The 12,908-nt window shown below is 49.0% G+C and overlaps 1 protein-coding gene across 12 annotated transcripts in view; it reads left to right on the top strand.

Annotated features, from left to right (window-relative positions):
- LOC138480660 (zinc finger protein 182-like) overlaps positions 1–12,908 on the top strand; it is a 637,235-nt gene that overhangs the window by 313,771 nt on the left and 310,556 nt on the right. For 5 of the 12 annotated variants that reach the window (XM_069612333.1, XM_069612336.1, XM_069612331.1 and 2 more), the window contains one exon: positions 5,364–11,666. The exons of 3 other annotated variants lie outside the window; for them this stretch is intronic. In XM_069612333.1, the coding sequence (XP_069468434.1) occupies positions 5,930–7,321 (1,392 nt within the window). In that variant the 5' untranslated portion in view covers positions 5,364–5,929 and the 3' untranslated portion in view covers positions 7,322–11,666. Of the gene's footprint in view, positions 1–5,360; positions 11,667–12,908 lie in introns of those variants that run through there. 4 more of the 12 variants (XM_069612330.1, XM_069612329.1, XM_069612328.1 and 1 more) reach the window with 1 other exon arrangement.

Genomic DNA, 12,908 nt, shown 5'->3' with positions numbered 1-12,908 from the left:
CTTCTGGAGAGGCCCCGGTCGATCTCGAAGGATCAGGCCGAAGGGGAGCGAGGCGGCGACCCTCCCCCTAAGGTGGAGGCCTCAAGCCCGCCCAAGGTGGTGAAGGCCTTGATTCAACCGGCTAAGGCCTCTATCGAGGGAGCCGCTGCGGCCCTGGCGAAGCCTGTGGAGGCTATCCCAGTGGAGGCGACTTCTGGGCCCAGAGTTTCCCTGCCTCCGCGGAGGGACTCCTCTTTTAAGCCCATCGAGAAGACCCCCGTGAAGACCCCGGTGGAAAAAGAGGGGGGGAGGTGGCGGTGGCCGACACGGACACAACCTCTGAGGAGGAACTGACCGAGAATTTGGAAGAGGCCTGGTCCCACGGGAGGAATCCCGACGAGGGGGGCGACGAGAGCGAGGGTGGCAACGACGACGAGGTTCCTGTGGAGGAGGAACAACCGTCGCTCCCAGCACGCCCGTCGCAACCCGAGCTGCAGGACAACTCGGCGGCCATTTTGACAGCAATCCAAGCCTTATGCACAGAGATAAGGACGAGACTGCCCCTACCCCCGATGGACGACCCAGCTGTACCGGGTCCCTCGGGAAGCCTTCCGAACAAGAGGAGGAGAATTCATCCAGTGCCCCTTCAGCCCTCACGGCCTTCTCAGCCTTTGTCACCTTCCCCGGTCCCGAGGGATGACACGGGAATGGACACGGGGATGGATGACTACGACAGTGACGATGGGACTGGCCTCCCGTCTCCGATTCCTCGGGCGTCCCCTCCCACCCAACCCCCCCCCACCCCCCCAACGAGATTGGCTCCTTCCACGCCATGATTGCCAGGGCATCCAAGCTTTTTCAGCTCTGCCCTGAAGAGAAGAAGGAAGGCTTCCTCTATCAACGGCGCGAGGCCAAGGGGAAGACGGTCCTCGTGGTGCCGTTGCTGGATGACATCTGGGACGAGGGACTTGTCCTCCTCAAGAAACCGTCCACGACACCTGCCAAGAGAGACCGGTATGAGAAGTACCGGGTCCCCGACGCTGCCCCGTTGTGCCTTACGGCACAGCCGACCCCGTATTCGGTCGTCTCAGCAGCGGTCAAGAAGAAAGTGGGGCGGCATCGGCTTCATCTTCAACTTCCCCACCGGACGGCGAGGGAAAGAAGCTGGACGCCATGGGACGACGAGTCATCTCATCAGCAGCGACGACGATTGAGGCAGCCAACGCCCTAGGGAATTGAAGTACAAGATCGCCCCCCTGTTGGACTTCCTCCCGGACGACAAGAGGGCAGAGGCCCTGGCGATCTTACAGGAGGGTGAGGTGGCGCCGGACCATGACATAACTGTGGCCACGGACATTGCCGACACCGGTTTCCGCCAGTTGGGCAACAGTGTTTGCCTTCGACGGCAGGGGTAGCTCAAGGCAACGGATTTCTGCCAGGACGTGCAAGCCAAGGTTTTGGACATGCCCTTCAACGGGAACAATTTGTTTGGAAAGACAGTAGATGAGTCGCTGCAGGCCATCAAGACCGACACAGAGACGGCTCGGGCCTTGGGAGTTCTGCAGCAAGTCGGCCGCCCTTTCCGAACGCCGGAGGCAAGCAAGGTGCCTCCAAAGGATTCGGCGGCGGCTCTTCGGCCTACCGTCAGGCGGCCCGCTCCTCATCGCACGAAGCCTACAGGGGACGAGGCAAGTCGGGCGGATCTCGCCGTCGTCGCCATGGAGGCCAAGGAGGCAAGGCTCCTTCCAAGCAAGACTGAACCAGCCGTTGTGTCGGGCACCCACTGAAGCATCCCGGTGGGAGGCCGGCTGGCGAAGTTCGTCAGCGTGTGGGAGTTCATCTCCATCTGGATGCCCTGGCCCACGGGCACGCTCTGGAATTTCTAAAGTGCCCCCCGAATTCCTCCAGTGGCCAGGAAGGAAAACCACATCCCTCAACTGCTGTTAGAGGTAAGGGCAATGCTCCAGAAAGGAGCCATCGAGCTTGTCCCAAAGAGGCGCCGGGGCTCCAGAGTATACTCAAGATACTTCCTCGAAGAAGACGGGAGGTTGGCGTCCCATACTGGACTTGCGTCGGCTAAACAAATACATCAAGGCACAGAAGTTCCGGATGGTCACCCTCCAGCATGTGCTGGGCCAGGTGGAGGAAGGCGACTTCCTATCGTCGTTGGTTTTGGAGGATGCGTACTTTCACATCCCCATCCTAAAAGGACACCGAAAGTTTCTCAGGTTTGTGGTTCAAGGGCGGTACTACCAGTTCAAGGCCCTCCCGTTGGGATTGAAGTTGGCACCGAGGGTGTTCACCAAGTGTCTGGCACCAGTGGCGGCGCGGCTGCGCCTGCAGGGGATCCACGTCTACCCCTACCTGGATGACTGGCTCATCCGAGCAGGGACAAGGGAACTCGCCGTCGAACACACGGTAAAGACCGTCCGACTGCTCACGGACCTGGGATTCTCCATCAACTTCCCCAAATCCCACCTGGTTCCGTCGCAGGTCGCGCTGTTTCTGGGAGCCAAGCTCGATACAGTGGCGTGATTGGCCTCGCTGTCGGAGGAAAGAACACGGGCCGTCCTGGGCAAGGTAAAGCATCTAGCCGCGGACGTGGCCAGAGTGAGGTCCATCAAGTCCCTTCTTGAATGATGTCCTCTTGCATCTATCTGGTGCGCCTGTGCAGGCTTCGGATGCACCCTCTGCAGTAGTTCCTCGACGCCCATTGGATGCAAGCGACGGGCAGCTTCGAGGACAAGATCTCGCTTAACGAAGTATTCCGCCAAGCAATTTGATGGTGGGGCACGCGCGTGCATCTCGCAGCGGGCACAGACTTTCAGACCCCAGCATACCAGGTAACGGTGACGACGGATGCCTCCCTGGAGGGGTGGGAAGCGCACACAGGAGATCTTCATGCGAGAGGCCTGTGGTTCCCGGAGGAGAGGCCACTCCACATCAACATACTGGAGCTCTGAGCAGGTTTCTGGGCCCTCAAGTCCTGAAGTCATTCCACCCGTCCCTCAAGGGCAAGTTGGTGAGGATTTTCACTGACAACACCACCATAATGTTCTACATCCAGAAGCAGGGAGGAACCAGATCCCCAGCCCTGTTCAAGGAAGCCCAGGATCTGTGGCACTGGGCCGTTGCCCAGGAGATGCTTCTGGTACCTTTTTTCATCTAGCAGGGATAAAAAAACACCATCGCGGACTCGCTCGCCAGGATCAAGTGGATCAACTCTTCCGGCGATGGGGCAAGCCCCAAATCGACCTGTTCGCAACAGTGACGAACTCCAAGTGCCAGAGGTTCGCCAGCAGGTTCCCCCAGCCGAGGAGCATGGGCGATACTTTCTCGTTCCCCTGGGACGGTCTGTTCCTGTATGCGTTCGCTCCGTTGCCGTTGCTGTTCAGGCTCATCAACCAACTCGAGGTCCTGGTGCAGGATGATCCTCGTCGCACCGAGGTGGCCAAGACAGGTATGGTTCCCGGGCCTTCTGTACTTGACAGCGTCCCCACCAGTCAAACTGCTGACGGATGCAGATCTTCTCTCCAGAGAAGGAGGCGCCATTCTTCATCATGACCCGGAGTCGCTAACTTGCAGGCCTGGCTCCTGCAGCACTAGAGTTTGGAGGGTACGATATCCCGGCTGACTGCAGAGAGTTTCTTGCAAAGGCCAGGGCGTCCTCAACTCTCAAGTGCTATGTACACAAGTGGAAGAGGTTCTCTGTCTGGTGCCGTGCACAGAAGATTAACCCTCTACGGATTACAGCCCCTCAAGTGCTACCATACTTACTGTCGCTGGCCAGAGCTGGACTAGCTCATGCTTCCATCAAGATACATCTGGCAGCGATTTCCCGATACACCAGAACTGCAGGACGGTCGCCCCTGTGGTCTCATCGCCTGGTGAAGGAGTTTATGAAAGGACTGTTTTGATTGTTCCCGCCGGTGAAGACTCCAGCCCCGGCATGGGAGCTCAACGTGGTGCTGACCAGGCTCATGGGCCCGCCATTCGAGCCCTTGCATTCGGCTCCGTTGAAGTTCCTGTCGTGGAAGACAGGGATTCAGGCCCTATCCTGCAAGCCTCCACACTTGACTTTCCATGAGATGAGGGTAGTGCTGAGGACGCACCCCTCCTTCATGCCCAAGGTACCGTCGGACTTCCATCTCAACGAGCCCTTGGTGTTACCAGTCTTTTTCCCCGTCGCTGGCCGAGAGGACTTTGCACTCGCTGGATGTAGCTAGAGTGCTGAAGTTCTACGTGGACCGAACAATGAGTTTTCGGAAGACATCACAGCTGTTTGTGAACTTTGGACCTGTGAACCAAGGGAAGGCTCTCTCGAAGGCTTCCATTTCCCGATGGCTCTCCGGCTGCATCATGCACTGTCATCGGTTGGCAAACAGACCGTTGCCCGGTCGTCCGAGAGCCCATTCGACCAGCGCGATCACTGCTACCACGGCGTTCTTGTCTGGTGTGCCCCTGCTGGACATCTGCAGGGCTGCTACGTGGAGGTCGGCGCACACCTTCACGAGATTCTACTGCGTCGACCGGGATTTCAGGGAGGAGTCCAGAGTCGGCCAGGCAGTGCTGCGCAACCTGTTCGCTTAAGGTGGGCCTGGTGAGGAGGTAAGAGATGCTTAATGTTGAGTTTTATGTAATGCTTAATGTTGAGCCTTGCCACCTCCCGTGGTTGTGCATGTGTGTACTGCTATGTATTCTTACATTCATGAGCATGTAAATCCATGCCAGACCCATGCTGGAGAACAACAGTTACAGGTAAGTAACTTGTTCCTTCTTTCTGTCAATCTTGGGAGAGAGGGTTGAGTTTGGGGTGTAGCTGGGTTTAGAGTCAATGTTTGAATGTTAGGCCTGCATGGCCTTTGCAATTCTCAATGTGGGAAGAGACTGGTGTCCAAAAGATAATGAATTCACCACTAATGGCATAATGGACTGGTCAACAATGTGTATGATTGGTGTGACAAAACTGCTGACCTAGTGTGACCTATCCAAGGGAATTACTAGCTTTCATGTTCTACTTTAGCTCTTTCTGAAGAAATAAGATGGTAGAACATGTGTGCATGTTCCTGATGATTGACACAGGCTCTTAAAATGTTATCCAGCTTGTCTGATTCTGCTCTTGAATACTAGAAGGTTCTAAATGAAAATGAACTACACATTTCGTGCTGCGCATCAGCCCTGTCACGTATGTTATCATTGGAGCACCACTACTCTGCCACCTATTCTAGTAGAGGGGTGCCTATACACAATAAATGGGCTTTCTGAGTCTTATTAGTTACTTGGTTAGTAATTAGCGGATGCACATTACTACTGAGAACCACTCTGCCCGTTACATGCGATGTCTGTGATTGGGAACTAGTGATGCGTATCTTTTATTTCAGTAGGTGATTGATGCCCAACAAATGCAGCAGCATCGATTGATCCATTCTCTGGACTGATGCATTGAAAGCACCATTGGTAGAATGTGACATTTCCCAACGTCGTAGAAGGATTCAAGCCTGTGGCAAAGTTATCTTTTCGGCATACTCATGAACTGGGATTGTTTGCCTTTTCAATAAATGATGGTTTCCATGGTAACATTCAGCAACACAGAGCAACAGAAACAATATTGCATTCTAGACTAAGGGAAGCAACATTGTTTGATGTAAAGTAAGAAAAACCTCTGTTTCCTATTATTCCTGATGGAGCCACATGAGTGCTATTGTTACACATTATGAATGTAAAGGTGGCTTGTTTAAACGATTTTGTGAAACGTCTGTAGATATGAATGGACAAACCGTATGCATGCACTGGCTATTTTGAAAGCTTCAGTCAGAAGAAAAATATTTGTCACCAGAAATAACCTAGACATGAGAAAGCTGAACTGCAATCTGAATTATGCAAAAAGTTCACTGGAAAATATCCTCTTATTAAGCACCTGACAAAATAGACTGGTTTGAAACCTTACCTAATGAACAGAATGTGGGAAAAGATGCCATTTCAAGATTATACTCATTGCACATCTGCGAACATGGGTCAAAAACCATATCACTGCGCAGAATGTGGGAATAGCTTCAATTTGCGCAATACTCTGATCTGCCACCAGAGAACACATACTGGTGAGAAACCTCATAAGTGCGCAGAATGTGGGAAAGGATTTCTTCAACAGGGACAGCTAATTGGTCACCAAAGAACACATACAGGTGAGAAACCATATTGCTGCAGTGAATGTGGTAAAAGGTTCAGACTGAAGGGGACTCTTACTTGCCATCAGAGATTACATACAGGTGAGAAACCTTACGTGTGCACTGTATGTGGGAAAGGGTTTGTTAAAAAGGTACCACTTACTCACCACCAGAGAACACACACAGGTGAGAAACCATATGGGTGCACTGAATGTGGGAAAGGGTTTACTTTGAGGGGACATCTTATTCACCACCAAAGAACACATACAGGAGAGAAACCTCACGAGTGCACTGAATGTGGAAAAAGCTTTGGTCAGCAATCATCGCTTATTTACCACCAGAGAACTCATACAGGTGAGAAACCACATCAGTGCACTGAATGTGGGAAAAGCTTTGTTCTGAAGAGTGCTCTTTATCGCCACCAGAGAACTCATACTGGCGAGAAACCTCATGAGTGCACTGAATGTGGGAAAGGGTTTGTCCAGAAGTGCCAGCTTATTATACACCAGAAAACACATACAGGAGAGAAACCTCATGAGTGCCCCGAATGTGGGAAGGGGTTTGTTCGGAAGGTGTGTCTTATTCAGCACCAGAGAACACATACAGGTGAAAAACCTCATGAGTGCAATGAATGTGGGAAAGGGTTCATTCATAAGGCAGGTCTTATTTACCATCAGTTAACACATACAGGTGTGAAACCCCATGAGTGCATTGAATGTGGGAAAGGGTTTATCAAGAAGCGTCAGCTTATTGTTCACCAGAGAACACATACAGGAGAGAAACCTCATGAGTGCCCGGAATGTGGGAAACGGTTCAGTCAAAAAGGAGGACTTATTTACCATCAGTTAACACATACAGGTTTGAAAGCTCATAAGTGCATTGAATGTGGGAAAGGGTTTGCCAAGAAGGGTCAGCTTATTGTACACCAGAGAACACACACAGGGGAAAAACCTTATCAGTGCACGGAATGTGGAAAAAGCTTCAGTGGGAACAGTAACCTTATTAGGCACAAGACAAAACATACAAGGGAGGAACCATTTCAGCGCAGTGAATGGGGGGGAAAGTGCTTCCATGCGCAGGATGTTCTTAACTGCCATGGGGAGGACATGCGGGGGGGAAATGTCCTCTGCAAGCAAAGACGCTACAGAGGGGACGGATCACATCTTCATTGTGACTGATTCTGGCATGGCTACAAAATTCTGAAGACATGATTTCCACAGAAGTTCCCAGTTTCCTTTGGCATCCAAATAGTGGCTGATTATGATTGTCTGAATCACTGTTGTTTGGAAAATGCCTCTTCTGGAATATTCTAAAGGGAGACTGTACCTCATGTGTTAAAGTACACATCCTATGGAACAGTTTGCAGATGGACCTTAAGAAATTAATAGTTTGAAAAATATGAAACACGTTGGTGGAATCTACATTCCCCTCATTAGATGTTCTAGGGGAGCTATCCTACCCATTCAGTAGCCAGAGGCGGCTTAGCGCTACGTGGGTAGTTGTTTGTGTAGTTGGTGGCGGGGAACATACAGAGATGAAAAACCACATCAATGCAGTGACATTGGGAAACCTTTTGTATCTTCTTGACCATCTGTGTTGCTTTTGTCGCCATTAACCATTAGATCCTACGTATTTGAAGGGATGCTTGCATCAGGGACAGATCTGCTCATTGTTACAATCCTTCCAGGCTTACAGAACATAAGCAGCTATGATGCCTCCTTTGATATCAGTGTCCCTGCTTGGAGGATGTGGCATGCCCCAGGGTTCTGCCTTAACTTCTGTCTTTAACATTTGATGTCCTCCCCTGACCAGACTAATCGACTCCTGCTGCTTCGGATTCTAGTGTCGCAGCACTTGGCTAATCTTCCACTTATTAGGGAGCTCAATGAAAGCTTCTCCCGATGTTCAAAGATGTCTTTTAACTGTGAAGGAGTGAATGGCAACTCACTGGCTATAGCTGAATTCTGACACAACTGGTATATTGGTAGTTGGCACTGGACACATGGCATTCTTGGACTCCCTCTGAGCTTGGTGTTCACACAGCTTCCTGTATGGTGAAATTGGCTGAGCTGTCATTCGTGTCTCATTTTTTTCTCTCACCTCAACTTGTTGCAGAATAGTACCTCTTTTCTTATCCTTCATACTCTGATGTAAATTGGTATAACCCTCATTTGCTGCAGACTTAATTATGGCAATGCCATTTCTTTCATGGTTGTCTGGTTATTTGACTAAACACAGGAAGCCAATGCAGATTGTCCTCCAGGTGCATTGTGTAACTCATTTGGCCCACCACCATTCTGCGCTCCATCCTATATCTATCCTAATTGGTTGCTCCTGTTCACATGGCTATGTGTCAGGTGTAGGCTTGTCGCTGCAGTGCACAAACTGATCGGTCAGTAGAGTATGCGCAAGTATCTGTTCTCACGGCTGCACGTAGCCAATTAATCTGATTCTACTGCTGATTGGCTTGTGGGTGTAGCCACAGTTATTCATCATACCCAAATACACCTTCTTTACTTTTTCCCATGGTTTTTCTGTGTCCTGGTTTGTGGACTTGTTTCTGAGCCGCCAAGAAGTGTAAAAGAGCACAATCCGAATTTTTCAAATCCTTTCTTACCCTCCCTTGTTCCTATAACTCTGTCCCTTGTCCTGCCATTTGTAGTTTACGTATTCTTTATTTTAGCTTGTTTTATTTTTATTTTTCATTTTTCCTCCCCGGCACAACATTTTAGTATGTTTGGGACCAGCATTGATGTAGATGTTTGGGTGGAAACTACTTCACCCTCGAGCAAGAAGCAGTGTGCGATGAAGACTTTGGCAGGCAGCTGGCAATAATTTAGGGTGAACAAGCACCACAATAAGAAGGAAGGGGGATTGTGTACATTTTGTGGGATGGTACTGCGGAGAGGGCCATCTGACAAACCCTCTGAAAGCCTGGCCATTGACACATTAATAGAACACTTTGTCCATTGAACCGTATAGAAAGGCGCATTATCACCACAAAGTTAAAGCCCATGGACCACAATCAGCCAGAAAGTACATTCAGGCTGAAACCACCTCAGCCCCATCCACCTTATCTGCTGCTGCCACATCACCACCATCCACCTCTGCAGCCACAACTTCTGCTTCATCGATCAGCACCCAACCTCATCCATTGCTGCCAACACCTGATGTACGCCAGTGCAAACTTGGATTGTGGTCCATGGGCTGCCATTGCCACAAGTGGATTGCGATGGGAGATGCCACCCTAGATGGATGAGCATGGGCCGTTTCTCAACACCAGGCCAACTGCCACAGAAGGCATTTTTATTTTTTATTTTAAAGTGGGCATTTCCCCCCTTCAAATTAAAACACAAAAAACAAAAAAAATCCCTCAAATAAATGTTCTGTTCTTTTTACCGCTTCTTATGTGTCAACCCTAATATTCTTCCCTTCCAAGTTCCACCCTCCTTCGCTCTCCCTCAAAATAGCCTTTTTCAAGGCCAACCTTTCAGCTATAAAAGACTATAGAGACCAGCTATACATAGACCATAAAAACAGACTGTAGGAAGTGATCAGCCAACCTTATATGGCCCATTTTATTCAGTATGTGTTAAAAACAAGGCCCTTTTTATGTGTGTTTTTTTTTTTTTTTTTTAAATTATAACTGTGGGTATGTTAGGTACCCTGCCCTGTACCCGCAGGTATAATAACAAACAAATAAGGTGGGGGGCTTTTTTCCTTCCATTTACATCCAAGACACTGTTTCCCCTCCACCACCCCACACCCAAAAGTGCTGTCCACCCCATGATGCCCGCTGCCCGCGCAGTCTGTGTTTCTGTAATGCTCTTACAATCTGCCTATTCCCTGTCATTGTAGCTGCAGGTATCAAATTTGATAGTAGTTGCGGCTATACATGTTGTTGGCACGGGTATGCGAATTTGGGAACACTAGTTGAAAGGGGTGGAAAAGTAACAATGACACCAGGCTAGAGGTTTGGGAGGCGGGGGGAGAAGAAATACAGTATGTCAAATTGTAGTCTAAAATTCAGTAAATATTATTTTGAAAATGAAATTTCACGATAACTGCAGCTACAAACATGTGTTTTGTTTGCCCCTTTCCCGTCATTGTAGCCGTGGTTATATTCAGACATGTAAGGCTGCGATGTGGTTAAATTCTAACATGTATAGCCGCAACGTCTGTCTGTTTTATTCAAGCGGCTACAATGAAGGGGCATTTGTAGCTACGGTTATCGTAAAATGTCTCCATTTTCAAAATGTAGCTGGGTGGTGTCTCCTTTAGTTTGAGCTCTATATACCTGTAATGCCCTATGTCTGACCATTGTATACCTTGTGACATTCAGAAGCTTAATGACGTCCCGTTTTTCTCTCATTGGTCTTTCCTTATTTTGGTCTGATTCTCTCCTTTTTAATGACCACCTGCTGTTGGAACCCATAGAGCGTTTGGTGAACACGGGCCATAGAAAATGAAAGAAAGTGGCTATAATACCAGCCCTACATATACGCAGTGTACAGTCCTCACAATGCAGATTATACTAACCTTGGCAATGTGAAAAAACAATGTTTATCCAGGGAAAATCACAGATTGGAATCCATGAAACTGCAATCTCCAATAGTACACGGAAGTCCTAATTGCACGCCCCACCTGGCACGCCCCACCTGGCACGTCCCACCTGGCATGCCATGTCAGCTGAACCCTGCAGTGGTTCCACTTTTGCAGAACATTCTGCGATGCTCTAGTGTTAACATTAAACATGAATTGTTAGTGCCTCCATTTATAGGTTAAATTGATTGTAATTTTATTTTTGTCTTCACTTTCGTATAAACTGCTTCCTGGAACAGATGCATTTCCTTTATTTTAATGAGTGGAGTTGACTTCTTGATTCAAGTTGTATGATATGATATGGCATTTGTTACGCGCCTATACACAAGTGTTTATAAATGTGATTGCCAACTTTTTAAACGTTCTTATTGTCCTTTATTGTATTTCTCAAAATGTTCATTGAGGTTACACAATTCTGATGGCAACAGGACTAATGCTCTAGGCACAGGATCCAATGTTATGGAATTAATTTGGTCAATATCCATACATGATACACCTGAGCAATCCATGCCTAGATGCTAATGCTGGCGCCACTGGCCGCGACGGCCAGTACAGAACATGGCATGCAGCATTATCTCAAACTGGTTATGAGGGAGAAGGATAACTGGAAAGAAATAAGAGCCGGACTGCCAGAAGGTATGTATTGGGATGGTTCAGGCACTTATAAACAGTGGCCGCTCTGAGAATAAATATGATTTTGCAACTACACCCAGGTGTTGGCCATCCCCCCTGCACACCTGTAAAAGCACACCTCTCCTTGAAGGAATGACTGGTGATTGGCAGGCAGGAGACTAAAAGCGGCTAAAGTATCAAACCAAACTTGGCTCAGCCCTACTTGCGGCGGCAACGCCCACTACCCCGTCCAGATGGAAAGGGTGACCCAACACAAGCTCCAATGCCGGTAGCAAAACATATCAATTGTATGGCCGTTTTAAACAGTATAAGTGAACTTCATATTAAACAATGCCTTAATCCTAAATGTCTTAGACTCTAATCATTAAAGTATAAAATATATAAACGCAAAAAGTAGCTGGCCTCAATTACCGGAAAAGGTATGTCAATTTATCATGACTGATTCACCAAATGTTAACCTTTGAAGGCACGCCCCTAAACGCTCACACCAGAATAAAAACAACCCGCTGGGGAAAAAGGCCCAAGAAACTCTTAACAAGTTTTTATTTCTATATAAAGTAGGTGTCCCAGCAAAGAACTAACGTTCTGGGGGTGCGGGGGGGGGGGGGGGGGGTGAAGAAGTGCAAGCGGAAGCTTAAAAGGGAGCACAGTCATTCGTATACAGTGAAAACCTGTGTGGCTGGTTGGTGGACCTGATACAGTGTCGGCCTACTCCATCGGGGATGTGTGGTCTGCTGGGCTCATCGTCTCCAAGGAAAGAAAGTCAAAAAGACAATTAGTTAAGTTTGAAAAATATGCTACTTTATCATTACACAGTGCACCTGGCAGGGTCGAATACTGGCACAGGGGGGATTTCTAGGACACCCTAGCCCACCACATACACATTTCACTCATCCCCATCCCGTCTCTCGACTTCCACCCTCGCTTTTGATCTAATTTATCCCTCCCTGTACCTTGCATTTCAAATCCTGTTTTGGGGAATAGAGGTGGGACGACGATACTCTTAGATCTCTTATGGTTATTGGTTTATTGTTGGTGGGCTCTGGTTGACTAGTATCTTGGAATTCAGGGGTCTTAGGACTGGGGCAGGGGCCATAACTCGTGGGTTGGCTGGGTGGAGGTCAGAGGCCTGCTTTGGCCTGTATGTGATAACCTGTACACCAATGTGCCCTGCACTGTCTCGTGGCTTTGCGGGGCACATTCTTTGTTAGAGCAATATATTGGCAACACTTTTAGAACAAAGGGGAAAGTGTTGTGAAAATTAGCAGGAGTGTGGGCCTCTCATCAGTGCTTGAGCCTATTCAGATTCCCCCTTCCAGCTTGCGGGCTGTGTTTAGCACACTGAACACTGCTTTGCCAGGCAGGCCCGATAGTTTGACCATGGCTACAAAATGGTGTCTATATGCGTGTCCTATGTCTAAATCACACATAATATTATGATTGTGTGAGGAGCTTTGGGATGACACCCTTGCCCTGGGCCATTAGAGGTCTCTCAAGGGGGGCTTACCTCACCCTAAAGCACCTAGGGGG

Source organism: Ambystoma mexicanum, chromosome 5p (assembly GCF_040938575.1).
Source record: "Ambystoma mexicanum isolate Mex_15411 chromosome 5p, UKY_AmexF1_1, whole genome shotgun sequence".
In the NCBI taxonomy this organism is placed as follows: Eukaryota; Metazoa; Chordata; class Amphibia; order Caudata; family Ambystomatidae; genus Ambystoma; species Ambystoma mexicanum.
Note: the sequence above shows the minus strand (reverse complement) of the source record. Positions and strands in the feature narration are given on the sequence as shown.